A 24,128-nucleotide genomic window follows, 5' to 3' on the forward strand; every position below is an offset into this window, starting at 1 on the left:
CTCTCTTTCCTATTTGCATCCTTACTTGTAGGATCTTATAATGTCCCATCTTCCCCTTAGTTGTTGCATAGCTAACTCTTCATGTTTTACATTTCATTTTTCTATTTGTCTTCTTCTTATAGCCAGAACTGTCAGCAAAACCAATTGTTGGAGTAGCCTAATGCTTTCCATTATACGTTCCTGTTTTCAATTGCAGATTATTTTGCCAGGCTTTAATCATTTGGGTTCAAATTTTCCATGCTGGGTCATTGTTTCAGGCTGAATATTTTGGAAAGCATCAGCCAGAGCAGTTCAGTCATTTCTGAGAACAAGGTTAGGGAAAAATAGGTTGTTTTGCCAATGTTTATATCTTTGGTTTATCTATAACATCCATCTGATTAGTATGTATGTGTCAATGGACCGATAACTATATAGTTTTATTCTTTTCATCTATCTATTATATATGAAAACACAGTACATTAATATTGCATTAAAAGAACATTAAGGTGGTAAAGTCAGGAATTACGCCAAATTATGGATGCCAATATTTAAGGGAAACCTGAGCCAGGAATAGGATTTTTTTCTCTTGGATCCCCATCCAGTGTTTTAACCACAAGAAAACAAACTTTCCTTCTTAGAACCCTCTGCTTTTATCACTATCCATAGTGTACCCTGAATGAGGCAGGGATTCTTTAGAGCAAATTGCATTGTGATGCATTATAATTCAGCCTCCTTGTGCGTATGCATTGAGATGTCACAGGCAACTTTAATTCTGCTATTGCTTGATTTTTGTGTGTTTGACTTTGCAACCTTAAAGTTTAACAGAGTTTTTTTTTAAATGTAATTTCCTAGGACTTTTAGATAGAAAACTGAAAAATCGGAAATTCGAGCGAGTCTCACAATATTGACCACCCACCCCAAGTCATCAGCACAGCCAGGATCCAGGACCTTTATAATCAGAGCACAGATCTCTACTACTTGAGCTAAAGGAGTAACCGTTAGCAGCACCAGGCTGTTATCCTCTCTGGAGCAGCCAACAGAGGGGGGATGCAACAAATGCTTCTTTAATGGCTCACACAACTAATTGCGAGGTGGCAGTAGGATGGTGGGAATCAAGATCCCTGGATTTCCTCCTGGTTCTGGAGAGGAGAGTGGTCTAGTTGTTACACACAGCACAGAGAGATTTGGCACATTTATTTTGAAAAGTTGGGTGACTTAGTGGATGAGACTCAATCCTGCCCTATGGTGATAGGGAATATTCCGTCCTCTACCGGAAGGGACCTTGTACAATCTCTTAGCTCCTCATGTGGAAGAATGAAGCTTGCCTGTGTCCTAAGACAAGGGAATAAGGCTTTGCTCTATACTGAGTGCTGCTTTATTAATAGCAATTAATACCAGCAGAGCTGAGCCTAGAACTCGTAGCTCCCTACTGCAGCACTGCCAAGTATCCCTCATCATGTGACAGTCACACACTCGGCAGTCCTGCCTCTTGTTCCCACAGCTCAGCCAGATTCTCACACATCCAGCTGAGCTGAGGGATGGCAGCAGGCAATGCCCTTTCGCCACTCACGGCTGCTGTGGGGCCTCCAGCTCCTCCTCTCCCTGAGAAAGCAATGGCAGCAACAGCACAAGGTGAAGGGCCCAATATTGCCCTCAGCCACCTACACAACAAGGTGCAGCAGGCTCCCCCCAGCACAAACCCCCAGCAATCACTCTCCCCCTCAACTCCCTAGAACTCACTGGCCCCTGAAGCCCCCATTCCCCAGCCACCACTGCCCATCTGCCACTCCCTGATCACCCAGCACCCACTGCTACCCACATCCCCTGAACCCCCAGCAGCCTCTACCACTCACTCAGCCCCAGCACCACTGCCCCCCACAAGGCCTCCCCCACCCCAGCAGCCCATTACCTCTCCTCATCAGGCCTAGACCCCATCCCTGCACACCCCCATCCTCAAATAGACTCCACCCCTCACCAGCCCCACCACTCAGTGCCCTGAACCTAGCCACCAACAGGGCCAACCCTCAACACCCTCTTCTCCTCCCCCCACACATGCCCCAACCACCAACAGCCTCCATCGCAGCAGGCCCAGCACCCATTGCCCTCTGCAGTCCACTAGCCCTCATCAGCGTCTACCCTCCACCAGCCCCAGCACCCACTGCTCCTCTGCACCCCACTAACCCTCAGCAGCCTCCATTCCTGCCAGGCGCAACACCCATCCCTCCCACATCTCCCTAACCACTGACAGCCTCTACCCTTGCCAGCCCCAGCACCCAGTCTCTCCATGTAGCCCCCTAACTCCTAGCAGCCTCCTCCCCTTTACCAGGTTCAGCACCCACTGCAGCCGTCCCATCCCCTTAACCACCAACAGCCTCTATCGCAAGCAGCCCCAGCACCCACTGCCCTCCACATCTCCCTAACCACTGACAGCAGCCACCCCCAGCAGCCCCCCACAGACCACTAACTCCCAGCCACCTTTAGCCCCCACCAGCCCCAGTGCCCACCAACCCCTGCAGCTCCCTAATTCCCAGGTATCCCAGAACTCACTACAACCTGGCAGCCTCCTAAGCCCCAGCAGCCTCTAACCTCAGCACCCACTGCCCCTGACAGATCCCCTAACTTCCACAAGCTTCTAACTCCACCCTCCAGCAAACTCAGCAACTGCTGCACCCCAAAAAGCATTCAAATCCCCAGCTGGTCTAGTACTCTCAGAGGCCTCCTGGCTTCTCAAGTCCCCTTAACTCAGGAGCTCCATCCACCCTCAAGACCGCAGCACCTCCTGCCTCTCTAGAAGCTCTTTGCTTCCCAGAAGCCCCTTAGGCACATTGGTATCAACAACTCAAACAGACACTCACTTGACTCAGTTACTCCCCAGACAACCAGGAGCACCCAGAAAGTGCTGCCAAGTTTTCTGAGGGTCCATGTCCTACCCTGCCCATTGCTCAGAGCAGGGTGTGTGAACCCTAAGCTTAAATGTAAGGTTTATGCAATTTTTTTTTTGCAAATAGTTCATTACATAGTTTGTATGATGTCACACACAGCTTCTTCCCCACACTCTTTCCCCTAGGCTAAAATAGCAGCTGCTGTATCCTACTTGGAGCTCAAGCTATGGGAGGTCAGGGAGCACACTCAGTGCAGATAAAGATCAACAGTGCTTGGAGCCTTAAGTGAGATTGGCATGCACCTCTGTGACAGAGGAACAATCTCACAGCAGATTTTTGCTGCCAACCCTTAACAAATCTCTACTGAGCATGTGCGAATTGTGATTTTCATGGGCTTATAACTTATAAATCTTAAAAATCTGGGTGAATTTTTTTTTTAAGAGGGAGAGCGAAAGGCACCTCCATGACCCCAGGGCTATCCTCCTACCAAATTTCAGGTACCTGCTCCAAAACATGGAGGTGCTAGAGTTTCTACAAGTAATCGTTTTAGGCAGGTTTGTCTTGTTTTGTTTTTACATGAGTAAAACAATTTAACAAGAACAAAACCAATTTTCCCCCTAACCCAAATCTTGGATACAGCTAAACCATTTTAATGAAACTTAAAAAACGTTAAAAAAAAATCAACCTGAAGCAGAAACCTGATATGGACTATTTCATCCCAGTTGGTTAAAGTTTGGCAAAATTATATTTAATTGAAAACTTCATATTAATGGAAAGTATTAAGCAACCTTACCTAGAGGCATCCTGCCAGATCTGCCCGTAGAATACATTATTCTGTTGGGGGTCTTTCCTCCCAAATCAGTACATTAAGCATCTAATCATTTTTGTTGCTCTTGTCTACACTCCCTCCAATTTATCAATATCTCTTGATCCTAGCATGACTTTTAAAAAATATTTGCTACTTTTCACCCTATGCAGAATAGGGAGCATAGGGCAAAATCACTCACTGTTCCTTGAATAGAATGGATCTAAGCAAATTTTCACAGCATAGTCTGTTAAGTGAACAAAGGCAAATTTACTGGAAAAGGTAATTTACTCCCAATTAAAATAGTTATCATCTTATGTTAAGACCTACAAGGCAGAACTGTGCATAAAAGCCAGCACTTACTTACATAGGGCTGCTAGGAAAAAAGCCATAATCCCTCCTGCAAAGTTAACACTAGAAAATAAGAACGATGGAAAGCCAACAGGAACATCAGCGACTTCTGGTGAAGGGAAATGAATTAGTGTCATGTTACTAAGCCACATAATTTTAAAGGGCAGCTCCTGTTTCCTTCTTAAAAGGCCCAGCTAGGATGATTGTTCAACATGGAATGCAACTGATGTGCAATAAATTCACTCTGATTTGAAAAAATAAAATGCATTTGCAAGATCAGAGTGGTGTTCAAATGTAGGTGTTCATTGCCTAGAGTAAAGTCCTGTGGCTTTCTAGCAAAAGCTTCATAGATGTGTCTGTTATTTGGGACTGTCTGTTTCAGACACATGGGTGTATGTGGACTTGTAGATTTTCCCCTTGTATATCTGTCAGCACTGAGAACTATAAGCCACCAAAATGTCCAGATCCCAAATGTAAACCATGAGTCTGAAAGCACCATAATTTTGCAGCTCCAGGATGTGATAAAGAAACCAAACAATAAAGAACCTCTCCTCTCAGTTCTCTCCCACCCCCCCACACACCTACTAGTAAAATGTAATGGTTAAAAAAAAACTTGTATTGCCTTTTGGCTATAACAGTGAAATTTCTAATAGAGAAATAAAGTTTGGAGATGAAAAACATGCTGCACACAAAAGCTACAGAACATTCTGTATCAAACGTATTGTTAGGAAAGAATGCTCAGGAATAAATGGCACTGCCAGTTAGTTCTTTCCTGCTATCAGGGGTTGCATATAATTATTATAATTCAGCTGCTCTCCTGTTGCTCTTCCTACTTCTACGGCTTTGAGTCTCCTCGCAACTACCTTGACATTTCCCACTGCTCTCACCTCCACTTGGTACCCCTCTGGCTTCTCTGCAAAACCTTTCCCACAGCATCTCCTGGTATTCTGCTTTCCCCCACTGCTTTCCATCCACTCTGTCTCCCTCCCCAACCCCAGAATCCTCCTAGCATTCCCATCTACTGTCTATTGCCCTTCCTATCACTCAACAACCAGCAATGATGCAGATGAAACTTTCAAAACTGCGTTTAAAAATCTATATTGCGAGTTTCAACTGAGCCAGATTGTACGTACTCCTGGTGTGTATGTGCCCCGTTTGGACTCTCTCATGGAAGGACCAGGTACAGTTGGAGTCCCTGAGCTGTATTGGGTGCAGACACTTCTTCCTGGGACACTAGTTAACCCATAGGAGATGTGGAAAGGCATGATGGTGGCCTTAGGATAATGGATTATGATTATGAAGCTCAGGATGGAACACGTCTCCCCAAGGTACCGTGTCACCTGCAGCCTGGGGTGACGCTGCTCCATACTGCCCCCAACACAGGCCTTTGCTGTAATTGTGCTATCTGGGATTCCGCAAGTGACACCACCATAGAAAAGGATTTTCAAAAGCCAATTTAAAAAGCAATGATTTTTGTAAAATGGTCATTAAAAAGGAATAGTTGTGACATTGCAGCTATCAATCAAAAACCTGGCTATAGAAGGACCTTATACTACATCCATACGGCTAGGGTTAGCATCCTCCCTGTTACTCCAGCCCCATTACACTGGTAAAGGGACTCTAAAAGCCCCTGTGCCAAATAGGACACAAATAGGAGTTTGTGTGTGTGTGTGTGTTTGGTTTTTTGTTTTTTTTCCTTCCAGTTTGCAGGGATTGTTACTGGGCAGGACACTGAGAGCAGCTGAGCCTGATTAGGAGGTGGGGCTTCCCTAATTAGGGGGCCTATAAAGGGATCCACCCAATCAGGCAGCAACACAGGAGACAGCTAATAGAGCTGTTGAAAGGGGACTCAAGCCGTGGAAGAGACAATGAAGATGACTGGATGTGGACGTACATGTACATGTACATGATCCTAGAGGGGGTACCACAAAAGAGCTTTGTTTGTATGAAGTGACGCCTGATAGAGCTGATGGAAGAGAAGATCTGGGGCTTGGAGATGCAGGTGGAAATTCTGGTTGAGTTTAGAAGGGGATTCGAGCAGATGATGGAGCAAAGGCATGAGGAGGCTGAAGGGAAAACCCAGATCTGCAGATAGAAGCAGGACCAAAGAACTCTGAGGGGAGACTGGTGGGTGAGGAAAATGGCCAGTGGAAGCTTGTGACTATGAGATCTGGCAGAGGAAAAGATGGGCTAGTGAAGGAGAAATAGAGCTCAGAAACAGGTTTGTGGAGTTGTAAAATGAAGAAGGGGCACAGCAAGTGGTAACTGAAGGTAGGAGGGCATGGAAGAAGAGAAGAGCAGCTCGTCCTATACAAAGAGTGGATGAGCCAATGGAAATACCACCAAATAAGAGCCCCATGGGGATCCAGAAGATTGAAAGAGAGAACAGAAGACAAGAGGACTTGCAGCCAGAAAGAACAGGGGAGAGGCTGGAGAATTGCACCTTCACCAGGAAAAGCAAGGTCTACGTGATTAGGGACTCCCTGCTGGGAAGAACAGACAGGCCTGTAACCAGAGCTGATCTAGGGAACAGAAGGGTGTGCTGTCTGCTGAGTGCTAAGATATGGGATGTGGACCTGAGGCTGAAGAGGATCCTAGTAGGAGTGGGAAAGAATCCACTGACTGTCCTTCATGTGGGAACAAATGTTACGGCTAGATTCTCACTGGAATGAATCAAGGGAGACTATGCCAAGTTGGGGAAGAATCTTTTAAGGAAGTGGAGGCTCAGGTGATCGTCAGTGGGATTCTGCCTGTCCCTAGAGGAGGAAAACAAAGGCGTGAAGAATGAATGTGGCGAATCATGTATGGAATGTGAGCAAAGCCAAACAGCAAAAATTGAGATGTTTGTAAACCAATACGAGGAGCCTGGGTAACAAAATGGAGGAACTAGAGCTACTGTTGGAGAAAGGGAAACCAGATATTATAGGGATAACAGAAACATGGTGGAATAGTAAGTCATGACTGGAGTACAGGTATTGATGGGTATGTGCTGATTAGGAAAGATAGAAATAAAGGCAAAAGTGGTGGAGTAGTATTGTATATCAATGAAGAAGTGGACTATAAAGAAATTAAAAGTAATGCAATGGATAAAACAGAGTCTGTTTGGGCAAAAATCACGTTGGGGAAGAAAACTACTAGAGCTTCTCCTGGGATAGTGCTTGGGGTGTGCTATAGACCACCAAGATCAGATTTGGATATGGATAGAGACCTCTTTAATGTTTTTAATGAAGTGAATACTACTGGGAACTGTGTGATTATGGGATATTTTAATTCCCAGATATAGGCTGGAAGATTAGTGCTAGTAATAATAATAGGGCTCAGATTTTCCTGGATGTGATAGCTGACAGATTCCTTCATCAAATAGTTGCTGAACCAACAAGAAGGGATGCCATTTTAGATTTGGTATTGGTGAGTACTGAGACCTGGTTGTAGGGGACAAACTTGGTTTGAGTGACCATGAGTTAAATTCAGTTCAAACTAAATGGAAGGATAAACAAAAATAGATCTGTGACACGGATTTTTTATTTCAAAAAGGCTAACTTTAAAAAATTATGGAAATTAGTTAGGGAAGTGGACTGGACTGAAGAGCTCACGGATCTAAAGACACAGGAGACTTGGAATTACTTCAAGTCAAAGTTACAGGAACTATCTGAAGCCTACATCCCAAGGAAGAGGAAAAAATGTATAGGCAGGGGTTGTAGGTCAAGCTGGATGAGCAAGCATCTCAGACAGGTGATTAAGAGATAGCCTACAAGGAGTGAAAGATGGGAGGGATCAGCAAGGAAAGTTATCTCTTGGAGGTCAGAATATGTAGAGACAAAGTGAGAAAGGCCAAAAGCCAAGTAGAGTTGGACCTTGCAAAGGGAATAAAAACCAAGAGTAAAAGGTTCTATAGCCATATAAATAGGCAGAAAACAAAGAAAGAAGAAGTGGGACCACAAAGCACTGAGGATGGGGTGGAGGTTAAGGATAATCTAGGCATGGCCCAATACCTGAACAAATAGTTTTCCTCACTTTTTAATGAGTCTAATGAAGATCTTAGGGATAGTGGCAGGGGGGCTAGTGGAATTGCGGATATGGAGGTAGAAATTACCATATCAGAGGTAGAAGCCAAACTCGAATACCTTAATGGGACTAAATTGGGGGGACCCAGATAATCTCCATCCAAGGATATCAAAGGAACTGGCACATGAAATTGCAAGTCCATTAGCAAGGATTTTTAATGAATCTGTAAATGCAGGAGTTGTACCGTATGACTCAAGAATTGCAAACATAGTTCCTATTTTTAAGAAAGGGAAAAAAAGCAATCTGCGTAATTTCAGGCCTGTTAGTTTGACCTCAGTAGTATGCAAGATGCTGGAAAAAATTTTGAAAGAGAAAGTAGTTAAGGACATTGAGGTTAATGGTAATTGGGACAAAATACAACTTGATTTTACAAAAGGTAGCTTGTGCCAGACTAACCTTATCTTCTTTTTTGAGACAATAATAGATTTTTTAGACAAAGAGAATGAAGTGGATCTAATTTACCTAGATTTCAGTAAGGCATTTGATATGGTTCCACGTGGAGAATTATTAGTTAAATTGGAAAAGATGGGGATTAATATGAAAATTGGAAGGTGGATAGGAACTGGTTAAAGGGAGACTACAACGAGTCATACTGAAAGGTGAACTGTCAGGCTGGAGGGAGGTTACCAGTGGAGTTCCTCGGGGATCGGTCTTGGGACCAATCTTATTTAACCTTTTTATTACTGACCTTGGCACAAAAGTGGGAGTGTGCTAATAAAGTTTGCGGATGACACAAAGTTGGGAGGTATTGCTAATACAGAGAAGGACCGGGATATCATACAACAAGATCTGGATGACCCTGTATACTGGAGTAATAGAAATAGGATGAAATTTAATAGTGGAAAGTGCAAGGTCATGCATTTAGGGACTAATAACAAGAACTTTTGCTATAAGCTGGGGATGCATCAGTTGGAAGTCACAGAGGAAGAGAAGGACCTGGGCATATTGGTTGATCACAGGATGACTATGAACCGCCAATGTAATGTGGCTCTGAAAAAAGCTAATGCGGTCCTAGGATGCATCAGGGGAGGTATTTCCAGTAAAGATAGGGAGGTGTTAGTACCATTATACAAGGCATTGGTCAGACCTCATCCGGAATATTGTGTGCAGTTCTGGTCTCTCATGTTTAAGAAAGATGAATTCAAACTGGAACAGGTGCAGAGAAAGGCTACTGAGATGATCCGAGGAATGGATAACCTGCCTTATGAGAGGAGACTTAAAGAGCTTGGCTTGTTTAGCCTAACCAAAAGAAGGCTGAGGGGAGCAATGATGTCACACAATAGCCATATGATTATGATTAGCATAATACTGTTTGTGGTCCCAGATTAAATGAAATTGATTTTTAAAAGCACATTAGAATTTTTCCCCCTCAAGATGTCACTATCAAGTCAAAAGGTGGACTTTTCCAAAATGTATCAATGACTAAAAACAAGGGGTTGGAATAGAAAGACAAACACAACCTTTACTAGAGTGGCCTCTACTGTGCCTTCCATAGCAGGCCTGTGACTGTGACAAGGCAGATGAGACATGAGATGTCTAGAGATAAATATGCATGCTGGATTTTAACAGCCTTTAAAATAATCGCATGCCACATTTCCCAGGCTGGCTAATCACAGCAGGCACAACCATTAAACCTGTAGGCTGAACGGAATACGACGCATATTGAGCACCACTGGTTTAGACATATGCTTTACATCAATATGCAGCAAAGTGCTTAAATATGCTGTCTGGAAATGTTGTTTTCTGACACATTTCACACAATTGAACTGAAATCAAAAGCTTTAGAAAGACCTAGTGCATTTATGATTACAGATAGTGGGTGGAACCTGAAAAACTCGCCCCACTCATACTAAAAAAAAAAAAAATATTCAGACTTGTAATCCAAAAGAATCAGAGACAGAAAACAAAGGGTATGAATTTTTTGTCCTGGAAGAAGGTTGACAGCAGGGTGTCCTAAGACAGATAGTATTTAATATGTTTATTAACAATAGGGGAAATGGGGAGAGCAGTGAAGTGGCAGAATTTGCAGATAAAATTATTTAGGTGAATCAAGTCTAGAAAAAGAACATCAGAGGGACCCACCAAGCTAAGTGAATGGGCAACATGGTGAAAGACAGAATTCAGTCTTGATAAATGCAAAGACAGTTCAGTGAAGAACTGTGATCAGTGTGAAGTTGAAAAAAGTTGCCACCTTTAGTCAATATCATATCGATTTTTTTTTTAATCAACACTTTCTCAGATATTTGGTGGAGTAACTCACACGACTGGAGCACTGTCATGGATGGGTATAAACTGTTCAGGAAGGACAGGCAGGGGCGAAAGGGTGGAGGAGTTGCACTGTATGTAAGAGAGCACTATGATTGCTCTGAGCTCCAGTATGAAACTGGAGATAAGCCAGTTGAGAGTCTCTGCGTTAAGCTTAGAAGCAAGAACAATAAGGGTGATGTCGTGGTGGGTGTCTGTTATAGACCACCAGACCAGGAGGACGAGGTAGATGAGGCTTTCTTTGGTCAGCTAGGGAAAGTTTCCAGTTCACAGGACCTGATTCTCATGGGGGACATCAATCACACTGACATCTGCTGGAAGAGCAATACAGCAGAGCACAAACAATCCAGGAAGTTTTTGGATAGTGTTGCGGACAACTTCCTGGTGCAAGTGCTGGAGCAGCCAACTAGGGGCCGTGCTTCTCTTGACCTGCTGCTCACAAACAGGGAAGATTTGGTAGGGGAAGTAGAAGTGGGTGGCAACCTAGGCAGCATTGACCATGAGATGGTCGAGTTCAGGATCCTGACAAAAGGAAGAAAGGAGAACAGCAGGATACGGACCCAAAAAAGCAGACTTTGACTCCCTCAGGGAGCTGATGGGCAGGATCCCCTGGGAGGCTAATATGAAGGGGAAAGGAATCCAAGAGAGCTGGCTGTATTTTAAAGAGACCTTATTGAGGGCACAGGAACAAACCATCCCAATGTGCAGAAAGAATAGCAAATATGGTAAGCATCCAGCTTGGCTTAACAAAGAAGTCTTTGGTGAAGTTAAACACAAAAAAGAAGCTTACAAGAAGTGGAAGCTTGGTCAGATAACTAGGGAGGATTATAAAAATACTGCTCGAATGTGCAGGAATGAAGACATGAAGGCCAAAGCACAATTAAAGTTGCAGCTAGCAAGGGAAATGAAGGGGAACAAGAAGGGTTTCCACAGGTATGTTACCAACAAGAGGAAGATTAGGGAAAGTGTGGGCCCCTTACAGAATGGGGGAGGCAACCTAGTGACAGAGGATGTGGAGAAAGCTGAGGTACTCAATGCCTTTTTTGCCTCTGTCTTCACAGACAAGGTCAGCTCCCAGACTGCTTCACTGGGTGGCACAGAATGGGAAGGAGGTGAACATCCCGCAGTACTAAAGGAACAGGTCCAAGACTATTTAGAAAGATTGGACATACACAAGTCCATGGGGCCGGATGCAATGCACCCGAAGGTGCTGAGGGCGTTGGCTGATGTGATTTCAGAACCATTGGCTATTATCTTTGAAAGCTCGTGGCAATTGGGGGACATCCCTGATGACTGGAAAAAAGCAAATATAGTGCCCATCTGCAAGAAAGGGAGGAAAGAGGAACCGGGCAACTACAGACTGGTCAGCCTCACCTCAATCCCTGGAAAAATCATGGAGAAGATCCTCAAGGAATCCATTTTAAGGCACTTGGAAGAGAGGAAGGTGATCAGGAACAGTCAACACGGATTCACCAAGGGAAAGTCATGCCTGACCAACCTGATTGCTTTATATGAAGAGGTGACTGGCTCTGTGGATGTGGGGAAAGAGGTGGACGTGATATACCTTGACTTTAGCAAAGATTTTGTTACGGTCTCTCACAGTATTCTTATCAGCAAGTTAAGGAAGTATGGGTTGGATGAATGGACTATAAAATGGATAGAGAGCTGGCTAGAGCATAGGGCTCAACGAGTCGTGATCAATGGCTCCATGTCTAGCTGGCAGCCGGTCACAAGTGGAGTGCCCCAGGGGTCGGTCCTGGGGCCGGTTTTGTTCAACATCTTCATCAATGATCTGGCGGATGGGGTAGATTGCACCCTCAGCAAGTTTGCGGATGACACTAAACTGGGGGGAGCGGTAGATACCCTGGAAGGGAGGGATAGGATACAGAACGACCTAAACAAACTGGAGGATTGGGCCAAAAGAAATCTAATGAGGTTCAACAAGGACAAGTGCAGAATCCTGCACTTAGGACGGAAGAATCCCATGCACAGCTACAGACTGGGGACCGACGAGCTAGGCAGCAGTTCTGCAGAAAAGGACCTGGGGGTAACAGTGGATAAGAAGCTGGATATGAGTCAGCAATGTGCCCTGGTTGCCAAGAAGGCTAGTAGCATACTGGGCTGCATTAGTAGGAGCATTGCCAGCAGATCATGGGAAGTGATCATTCCCCTCTATTCGGCATTGGTGAGGCCGCATTTGGAGTATTGTGTCCAGTTTTGGGCCTCCCACTACAACAAGGATGTAGAGAAGTTAGAGAGAGTTCAGCGGAGGGCAACAAAAATGATGAGGGGGCTGGAGCACAAGACTTATGAAGAGAGGCTGAAGGAACTAGGCTTGTTCAGTCTACAGAAGAGAAGAATGAGGAGGGATTTGATAGCAGCCTTTAACTACCTGAAAGGGGGTTCCAGGGTGGATGGAGCTAAGCTGTTCTCAGTGGTGACAGATGACAGAACTAGGAGCAATGGTCTCAAGTTGCAGGGGGGGAGGTCTAGGTTGGACATTAGGAAAAAGTTTTTCACTAGGAGGGTGATGAAGCACTGGAATGGGTTACCTAGGGAGGTGGTGGAATCTCCATATTTAGCGTTTTTTAAGCTGTGGCTTGACAAAACCCTCACTGGGATTATTTAACTGAGGTTAGTCCTGCTCTGAGCAGGGGGTTGGACTAGATGACCTTCTGAGGTCCCTTCGAACTCTATGATTCTATGATTCATTTATATACCGTATAGTGCCAGAGGAAAGCAAAAATACTACCATTCAAGAAGCCCTATAGCAAGATCCCTGGAAAATTCCCTCCTGGCCCACAGAAAGCTACTGAATAGCACAGAGCTAATACACTTTAACATACCAGATTTCATATAGTAATCCGGCCAAAAGTGACTAATGATTTCAGGTATTTCAATATTTGGATGTCCAATAGAGTTACCAGATGTCCCGATTTTATAGGGTCAGTCCCAATATTGGAGGCTTTTTCTTCTACAAGTGCCTATTACCCCTCACCCCCTGCCCCAGTTTTTCACACTTGCTATCTGGTCACCCTAATGCCCAACCTGGGGCACCTTAAAGGGTGTGTGCTCAGCACTTTCTGAAAAGCAGGCCCCTTTACGACTTCTCCAACTGGATATCTAAAAACTGATGTATCCAAAACCATTAGTCACTTTTAAAACTTTTGGTCTCCAAGGGCCAGATTTTCAAATGTTCAGTGTCCACAGCTGGGGACAGATTTACAAACAGCTCAGCTCCTGTGAAAGTATATACAGAAATGCCAGATTTTCAGACATGCTCAGTGTTCAGCACCCTATTGTTACTTATATACATTGCTGCCTCGTGACGCCACCTCTTCCATTGGAAGCCCATTCTACCTATTTCACATTATTTCTGAAGAAGAAGAAAAACAACAACCTCAAGCCTTAAATTTGTTTTACATTTTTACACATAGAGTCTTTAAGATGAAATCCATGTCCCTTAGCTCTAGTTTGTCCAAGAGCTTTAAACAAATCAACAGGCTTAATTTTATAATAACCCATGCTTTAAATACTTCAAGTCACCTTTCATTTGTCATGTTGGAAGACCTGTTTTTTAATCTCACCCCATAGCTAAGAATTTACAATTTCATTTATCATCTTTGTTGCCCAATGCTAATCTCTCTCCAAATTAACTACAAAGGTGACTGAAATTAGACATTGTACTCCAAGTTAGTGGATATATTATGTGAGGCTTGAGATGTGTGCTATTGCTTTGTAAAGCACTGTTTTGTTTAAATGACTTCTGTCTGCCACTTGTAATTGAACACCACTACCTACTTTGTCTTCATTTTCCATCATTATAAAGACATGTTAAAACCTTTAATTGGTATTTTTACTCTGAATACAACATGGCCAAACTCTAACCCAGTCAAATCCATCACCCCACCAAGGCTGTTATTTACATAATAGGCAAAATTCCCCCTGAGTAAAAAAAGGTATTTCCCGTATCACATTAATTATGTATCACCTTTGTTATATTTGTACAGAGACAATTCCAATGTATGCCCTTCCCGACTTTTATACACAGTGAGCCAGAGTCTCTTACCCTCTCCATCCTACCTGTTTAGCCAAGGGTTTTCTCCTGCCACCCATTACTGTAGAACCTGAGCATCTCACAGGCTTTAATGTATTTATCCTCACAACAGATACAGTGCCTACTCAAAGGGTCTATATTACATATTTGCCACCTGATGGCACAAGCAAAGCAGAACTGATTCATGTGAAAATATAGTTTGGGCCTAATATTTTGGACAAATTTATTCCTATTATTTTTAAATAGGGAAGTATTATCCGTTTTTTACAGATGGAAAACTGATACACAGAGACACTAAGGGCCATATTTTTAAAAGCATTTAGGTGCTGAAAGATGCACCTTTCTGCATTTTTAGACAGCCTAACACCTAAAAAGTTCTAGCCCTAAGTCATCACCCATGAAGTCTATGGTGGAGCTGGGAACTGGACCCAAATCTCCTGAATTGCAGGTTAGTGTCCTAACCACTAGGCTGTCCTTCCTCTCAAAATAAAGTAACAAAATACTCAGATTTCACCTTTCATAAATTATCCATAAGGCACATCTGTCATGCTACTATAATCTACTTTTCCTCAGCAGCAGCATTATATTATTTAGGGCTTGATCCAATGCCCATTGAAATCGATGAAAATCTTCTTTTGACTTCCATGGGCTTTGTATCAGGCCTTTTGTCAATAGCTGAGGTATTCATTATGACAGCGAAGTTTATTTACATGAAAGGCAATTTTTAAAATTTTGATATATGAGTTTTATTAACATATTTTTACTTCTAATTCAAAGAACAGCAAACTATAGATTGTTTTAAAATGTTTTGACATAGCAAGCACGCCTTCTGGTAATGTTAACACAACACTAGACAATGCAATATTGCCAACTCCATAGAGAGACTTCAATAAAAAGATTTGCAAATAAAATCATGAGATTTTTAACATTAATAAATGGTTGGGTTCATTTTATTTGCCTTTTGGTTTCTGAGTCTTTAGGGTTCACATTTTCAAGCTTTTCCCACTAACTATGAGAGCTGGAAACTTACTTTAAAAAAAAAAGAAAAGAAAAAAGAGTGAGAGAGGTGAGATTTTCATCTAATCACCTGACTAGGGCTTTACAAAAAATATCAAATATTGTGACACACACACACAAAAAAAAAAGTCTCAAGAAATGGCAACACCGCAATACGTGTTTCAGTCATTATCACATCAGCCTATGAGGTGCCAACTGGTAGCACTGCTTCCAACAATGAAGCAAAAATATGGTGGCACCACAGCCATTAGGAAATGCCACCTGGAGATTTCCAAACCCTTTGGCCATTGTGAATAATACTGTTCTGGGGGAGGAGTTGGTCCATTCATATTTTAGCACTAATTGTTTTGTACATAGGTTTTGATTATCGTAATGCAAAGAGACAAATAATTAACTTAAAAGGTTAAAGAGAACAGTTTACCTGGGTCATTAAGAAAATCATCCGAGGAATTCCACTTCTGAACGCCTGAATAAAATGTGCCATTGGTAGAGTTAAATTCAGTATAGTCCCTGACACACTTATGTCTCAAATTGCCCATAAAGAGCTGGAGGCCTATAAGGGCAAAGACACTCAAGCAGAAAACGGTCAGGATCATCACATCAGCAAGTTTCTTAACAGACTGGATAAGTGCACCTACAATGGTCTTCAATCCTGGGGAGATAAAAGCCAAGAGTTTATAGACTTAGAAGCGGGAACAAAGGTATAGTTAATTCCTTTAGAGAGTTGAAACTCTGAACAGCAGTTACAGTACCTAGTCAAAGGGTCTATATTACATATTTGCCAACTGATGGCACAAACAAAGCAGAACTGATTCATGTGAAAATATAGTTTGGGCCTAATATTTTGGACAAATTTATTCCTATTATTTTTAAATGAAAAAGCTATTAAAAACAAAGAGAAAAATATTTGACTGAACAAAAAGGCAAGCAGTGAGACACAAAATTGTATAGACAGTATGTTATATTTCAATGAATTTTAGGTGCATATTATATGTAAAATGAAACACTAAAGATTTAGATAACTGACTTGTCAGCTGCATGCTAACATTTTCAAAAGTGCCTAAGATTTTTGAAAATTGGATTTAGAAGCCTAAGTCATTAGGGCACTTTTGAAAATGTTATCACTTGTAATCAGATGAAGACGCACGGGTGTTCTGCTTTCTGTCTGAACAGCTTAAATAATAGGGCCAAATCCTGCTTGCTTTACTCATGCAAATAGTCCTGCTAAACTTCAACTAGTTTGCATAAAATGAGAGGATTTGAACCTTAATGTGAGATTAAATATGTGGACAATCTAAAAAGCAGTAAAAATTAATTGCTAAGTGAGTGATGTGAGAATGGGATATCCAGCAAAGGAAAGCAAATGCCTACGCAAGGCTAATCATTTTATAATATATGGCCAAGACAGACAGAAGACATCTCATTACAAAGACTGAGGACTTGGGCCAACCCAATTTAACACATTTTGTATATAAAATGTGGGCTTGCTTGAAAGAAAAGAAAAGAAAAGAAAAGAAAAAAGAAGAAAAAAAAATGCCATTTGCTCAAAAAACACTGCTTGCTTTAAAAGGGTTCCCTGAGATCAGCACAGTATGAACTCATGCTACATTATGTAAATAGCACCAAGGAAGACATATTACTTTTACAAAAGCCATCTTATTTATCATAAATATCTAGGAGGACATCTAGATGCCAATAGCAGCTATGTTCTTTAATTAACATTGATATTTAATGAATATTCGGTTAACAGTAACTAGTGCTTCTGGTCCTTAATGACACTAATATGGTAGCATTAAAGGGAATTAAATTAAAAGAAAAAATGCAAGAAAAAGCAAGTGAAGTTACTTATGGGAAATATTCATAATGAGTTGGCTTGCCCACTGAACATCATCTTGATTTCCAGGAATTCCACCCTATAGCACTAAACATCCATGAGAGTGGGATTAAAGCTGCATTGGGGGGGAGGGGGAATCTAAAAATAGATTATAAAAACAACAACAAAAAGAAAAACAGATGAGGGGCTGTAAGAAAGCAAAACCTTTTCTGTTTTCTCCTCAAACGTTTTGCAAAAACCAAAGGAAATAGCTGTTTCTAAAGCTGGTTAAAATCTCAGCATGGCCAATGGATCTGCCACAACCAGGACCCACAAGCTTAAACAAATTACATTTCTGTACAGGGTACAGCTGTTACCATAGTCCATTAAATGTATTAATGGCAGGCGAATGGCCATGTAGCCATTACATACTGAACTACTAGGCTGTAGGAAGGCCATGTTTCCCCACCAACCTCTCTTGGATTCCCTGTGCAAAGCCAGTTTGCGCCATGGCAGGACAGAAAGGGCTGCAACATTTCTCCCTCTGCACAGTGGCAAAAGACAAGCTTTGTAGAGCAAATGTTATCCAAGAACCAGATTTTGAAAACAACTCAGGGCCAGATTTTCAAGTGCTCAGCACCCCCCAGGGGGCCAGATTTTCAAAAGGGCTCCCCAGTTTGTTAGAGAAGGGCCAGATTTTTGAGTGTACCGAACTATTCTGGAAATCTGGCCACTTACTTTGGCATCTAAATGGGAGTGAAGCTCTTTGATAATCTGGCCCCCAAATGAACGTGAACAAATCAAGAAGAAATAGGTCTCCCAATGAGAGAATGCATTCTGCCTTGCTGTGTAAGGTTTGGTTACAGCCCAAATCAGGTAATACTCCCACACAAATCCATGGAGCAGAGCGGCTATAAATTAAAACAGGACCAGACTGTTAAGGTTTTAAATTGAACAGTAACAAAACAGCCAGTTAGAAAATCACTTCTAAATACATTAGGGCAGTTTTTTTAATTGTTTTTTATTTAACTCACTGACATGCTTTGAGCTTTCATCGTTGGCTCCTTTCTACATATACTGCCATTTTCATTTTTGCAGTTGCTGAAACTTGGGGGTGTATGAATAAAAATTGGGTCTTAGAGGGGGAAAAGTAGCTAACCCACAAATGCTAATCCTTTACACTTTTCCCACAGTAATCCACGTGAAAGTCCTGCAGGACATCCACTTTATTAATATCAATTCAAGCTCAGAGTACGATTTTAGTATAGCAGTAACACGAGTTAGCTTGCAAGATACCTAATAATACGTCAAAAGATATCAAGGCATCTCACACAGTAACTTATTGTGTGTATCTCCCACACTACTTGGCAATTAGAGTCTTGAATCTGCAAATCCTTACTCACATGAGGAGGAAGAATGGGACTCCTTGCATGAGTAAGGACAATATTAGGACCCAATCCTGAAAATACCTATTTGCACAGGTAAGGGACACACAACATGAGAAAAGGTTTGCAAGTTCAGAACCTCCTACTGTTAACATTAAGTTCAAATTCTGAAACTTATTCTATCAGTTTAGTTACTATGGTTTTAAATGGAAAGATTATCCTCTCACGTTCATTTTATATGTTTAATCTTTGCAGGGATCAGAACTTTCCATTTTTAAGATGGTTTTCCATTTTATTTATTCATGTTTTCTTAAGAATGTAAAGGACCATGGGCAGTGAAGTGGAAAAGAGCTTTATAAAATTATAATTATTGATTACAAATAAATTACTCTTATTTCACTTTTACTGGAGCATTGTTGCATTTTTCTGGATCACCCCATAAGGGGACTTGGAATATTTCTTGCAAGATCACTGTATTTTTTTCTCATTGTACAAAATCCAGATGTGGTCAGGGAAGTATCTGTCATTCTCATTGTCACTCCGCTTGTGTATCACTAGATCACATATTTAAGTCAACACTACCCAAAACGCTATGGGCATGGTGGCATGAGGGCTGAGTCAATGGAGTTGAGGGCACTCAGAACCTTGCGGCAGGTGTTCTGCATTTTCCAGAGTCTATCTCTGTGTTTTTTAAAAAAGGTAATTGCTACATGTATTCAAATTTAGACAACTATTAAATCTTATATGGAACTAATCTTCCTTTGAAATAACGCCAATGAGAGCTCTGCAAGACAGCTTAATAAAATGTACTATTTATAGAGCATTAAAGGCCTTTATTTAACTTCTGCAGGTCAAGCACCAAACTGGGCAGCATGCAACAGAAAGTCTTAAGGCCTGATCCAAAGCTCATAGAAGTCACTAGTCAATTAACATTAATGGACTTTGGATCAGGGTCTTACAGATTAATTAATGAAATGTTCTTCTGAATGACTACATTCTTTCCACACTTTAAGGCCAAATCCTGCTTGCCTTACTCACATGAGTAGCCCCACTAAGTTCAGATGCTATGGTATACCTAGATAGACAGAGGGAGTAAGCAAGTGGGATTTGACCCAAAATATTACTCTTAATACTAGTAGAGGTTAACACATTAGAACATCACCAGAGGTTAATCAAATAAGTATTCAAAAGCAAATCAGAAACCATAAAAAATGCAAGCAACACCAAACAGTGAAAAACAGTAACATCCCCCAAAACCATCCATTTCTTCTATGAAATTTAATAGATTATTAGCATTATTTAGCACATCATCCATACCAGATGTTGGCAATCACTTACTGTACATCAGACATTTTCATGCATATTCCGGGAAAAAGAAAAGAAAAAGAAAACCAAACCACAGAGTGTGTGACTTGCGCTATGATTGCTATCACTTTGTTTGTTCTCATCTCCTGAGATATGCATAGTTCTCATTAATGTCTGTTTGAGTTATGTGTGTGTAGCGAGAAAAGAATACACTCCAATGAATGTATTATGTTGTTAGCCACAGACACACACTGTAGCTAACAGTTTTTTATTAGCTTGGAAAATTTCTAAGATTGTCAGTGTTTCTGCAGATCATCTCTCAATGATATGATTCTTTGTCAGGCTCATCTTATATAAAGACATTAACATATAACATATGTTTCCCATTTCCAAGTTAGATTGCTGCCCTTCAGGAGCCTCCAGCTGGCTGCCTGTTTCTTGGGTGGTGTATGCTGCTACTAGAAGGATTAAATTCAACCCTATGGAGAGGGCCAAAACAAGACCCCTTCTTACAAGTCCTTAAAGTGAGGCTCAGATGGGATATAAGTGGGATTTAAATAGTGCTTAGGGTCTTAAGCTGCCACTCCACACACAGGTAAATTTCACCCATAAGGTCTTAAGACTTGTGCTCTGAGTTCTGCCTATAAATTCAGTACCGAACGACAACCAACGTGTTATTTACAGTCTTTACAGGACCCTATCCAATTCCAAAAGTCAATGAAAGACTCATGCTAACTTCAGTGGGAGCTGGATCAGGCCCCAAAGGTCTTGAGCCTATTTATCTCCGACACGACTCTCCCTAACATCCCAACACAGAAGATGAGACGTTTGAACTTAGGTTCTGCTGTTCATCCTTTCTAGTTGAGTGCTCTTGCTTACAAAGCTTGCTCCTATTGACAGTGTTCCACGGCCTGAATTTGGCAATTTTCAAGGACTATGTATATCAGGAATTAATGTATTTTATTTATTAGTTATCATGAATGGCTGGGGGGATTCCTATACACATAACGTATGATCTGAAGTCCTCTGCAGTCAAGGGAAAGATTGCATGCAACAGAAAGTCTTAAGGCCTGATCCAAACCCCAAAGAAGTCACTAGTTAATTAACAAAGATTTCCATCGACTTCAGTGAGATTTAGATCAGACCCAAAATGAGGCACTGATTGGTGTTATTGAGTTTCCCAGTGGGTTGGCTCAAGAATTTTATGGGTCCTTTTAAAATTAAATGGACAATGTCTAGTTGTCATTACTATAAACAAGGCGCAAAGTTCTAATTAATAAATAAAAATCACCTACAATAATGGGTTTTAAGTTTAAATGTAAAAGGCCCTGATTATTCCCCAGTGAAGCATCTGAGGTTGATGGATATATGTGAGGAAATCAGAGACATGGGATTTTTTTTTAAAATGGCATTTGAACATAATGTATGCTGATTGGGCCAGATTCACAGCTAGTATAAATGTAAATGGCATAATATTACTGAAATCTAAAGAAAAGATGATGATTGAACTCAATGCACCCTTTCACTTCAGTGGGTCTAATCCAGTTAGGCACATACTTAAGGGTGTGATTTTCAAAAGCATTAAGCATTAGTCTAACTGCTCCCATTGAAATCAATGGAAAAACTCCCATTGATTTCAGTTAAACCAGAGTTAGGCTAATGCTGAGGGCTTCTGAAAATCACCCTGAGCACTTTGCTGGATGGAAACCTTACGCCAGCCGAGGATCTGGCCCATTACCTCAGGAAAGCAATTTCCCCAAGCTCACAAATTTCAGGTATTTCCTTAAAGAAATAACCAGATGAGGCAAAAGTGTGATTTATTATTTTGGAAATTACCTCAGGTCTTTGATTACTTAACACATCACAGAATTACCACACATAACTCAGCAAAATGGGTTGGCGCTGCTTTGAAGTGGTTCAAGATTGAAAACAAGAAGGAAACTGAAAGGCATCCCCTGGAGAGGACTGTCCCTCCAGGTTAGTCTTCAAATTACTGGCTAAGGAGAGAGAGCTTTTTTGCTGTTAGGTTTTTTTGTTTAGCTATTACTGATTTATGTGATCTGTAAATCATGGAGCTTATCTTGCAGTTAAACCAAGGCTTTCCCAAGCAGAAACATTTTCACCGTGAACAGCCTAATTGTAAAAATCTTAACAAAACTCTTCTGCTAATTTGGGTTTACCCTTCCAGAATGACAAATTAAAACACAAAACAGAAATGCTGCAGGTTTCTAGAAACATCAGACCTCTTAATCTACTCATTAAAGGCCAGATTTTGCCACCTTTCCTCACACTGAGTATTATCTTACTCTGCAAGTAGCTCCACTAACTTTAATGACATACTCAGCGTGAGTAAAGTTTGCAGAATCTGGCTTTAATTGTACACAGTGTGTTCTTAAAACTTGTGCATCCTAACCACAGAATCTATGCCTCAATTTTAAGCTGTGTGGGGCTGTCGGTTATCATAGATGATATCAAAAATATTTATGGTCAGGAGTGTTATGTCATTTGTTTTGATTTTAGTGTCATAGTACAAGTGTTTACAATCAACTGGGTTGAAAAATTTCACTACACTTAAATGACTGTGAGATTTTGAGCAATCTTCTTAATTTTTCAAACATATTTGACATGTAATTGCCAACATCTGTTCAGGATAATCATCGACAGGATCTACCATGCACGGTTTTTGCTATCTTCTCTACCGTGCCATGCAGGTTGTATATTTTAAACACTGAGGCTGAATGTGACCTGTCCATAGATAACACTTGGCAAGAATGTATCTTCATGGAGCTAGCTCTGCAATGGGCCCATCTCTGAATAAATCACTAATTTGAAACTATTATTAATCATGGTAAGTAATAACAGCAATAGACGGGATTAAATAATTTGTTTAAAACCACACAATGAGAAAAGGGGCTAATCCACTAACGGAACTATGTCAAAACACTGGCTCTCTTTGGGATTGTTTCATTAGAAATGTGAAAAATCAATTGGAGAGATCCTGTCTGCACTGAAGTCAATCGCAAAATTCCCACTGACTTCGATAGGACCCGAATTTCATCCAGTGCTGCAATTCAATGTAAAAAGACAGCACCAGAAGAATTAAGTTACCTACATTTTCAGCCATAAGAGGAGTTCAGTTTTTAGCACAAACTTTGACTCATCTGCGGAGGCACTTCCAAGTTCTAATAAATGTTTTCAGATCATCATATATTCTTTCATTTTTCATATAAGAATCTGAAGATGTTAATGGAATTTCATTGCCATTTTCATATGGTTCATAAATGAGTACTTTGTGGATACAATTTATGATACACTGTATACAAAAGCTTATTATACAGTAGTACTCGTTTTAGTGAGCTCTGTAATTTTGGAAATAATTGTGATTCTTTTGGCCCACCAACAGTATTGAAAAACATATGAAAAACGTCTTCTATTGACAGGTCACATTCCCTACATTCATCCATTCCCAATCAGTATCTATTGTGTTAAGTCATTTGTATTCACTGCATTTGCTACTGGAAATGGCATGTAGGGTTTAACTGCAGCCTGAGTGTTTAACCTGATTTTCACCTGAAATGACTGAGATTGTTTTCAGCGCCCGAAGTACTCTGAACGTTCGTAAGGCTGAGACATTGCCCAGGTCCACAAATTCAGTTATGTATCTGTAACAAGGGAAAGTCACACATAGACAATGACAAAACGCCAGCAAAAAACAACAGTAAAGGGGACAAGGAGAGACAGAGAGAGAATCACTTGTAGCTGAGAGCCAATATGCAAGGTTCAGGGCTTCTTACCTGGGATTACTGAAATAGTTTTAAAAGCTCTCAATACCCTGAAAGTCCGAAGAGGTGTAAAATTGACTAGTTTCGCAAATTCTCCTACATACCTGTAGAATTAAACCACAGTTATTTGGAATTATACAATAGAGCATGCTATTGGATTGAATGAATAGTGCATTCACTTATAAGAATGAACGCATCTGAACAAACAGTACATCCACTTTAAAAGGCTGTTCTTAGATGCCATTCTTCCTGAGTATATCATACTGTACAGTATGCTAAATGTTCCACACATTATAAGTCTTATGTCTTAGGCATCATTTTCTTTAAAACTACAAGTAGGAGTTGGTTATAAAAATGCTCAGCAATGCATATTATACACATCCTACCATCTTCTTTCAATTTTAATCCCCCCAGGAATTACT

At 41.2% G+C, this 24,128-nt stretch overlaps 1 protein-coding gene across 12 annotated transcripts in view; it reads right to left on the reverse strand.

The window, feature by feature from the left end:
• LOC137149266 (sodium channel protein type 5 subunit alpha-like) overlaps positions 1 to 24,128 on the reverse strand; it is a 319,903-nt gene that overhangs the window by 212,126 nt on the left and 83,649 nt on the right. For all 12 annotated transcript variants that reach the window (XM_067542779.1, XM_067542769.1, XM_067542778.1 and 9 more), the window contains exons 6-7: positions 23,495 to 23,586; positions 15,843 to 16,073 (exon numbers count right to left, since the gene is read on the reverse strand). In XM_067542779.1, the coding sequence (XP_067398880.1) occupies positions 15,843 to 16,073; positions 23,495 to 23,586 (323 nt within the window). The remainder of the gene's footprint in view (positions 1 to 15,842; positions 16,074 to 23,494; positions 23,587 to 24,128) is intronic.

This window comes from Emydura macquarii, unplaced genomic scaffold (genome assembly GCF_026122565.2).
Source record: "Emydura macquarii macquarii isolate MOO-44397 ecotype Brisbane River unplaced genomic scaffold, CSIRO-AGI_Emac_v2 contig_719, whole genome shotgun sequence".
NCBI lineage: Eukaryota > Metazoa > Chordata > Testudines > Chelidae > Emydura > Emydura macquarii.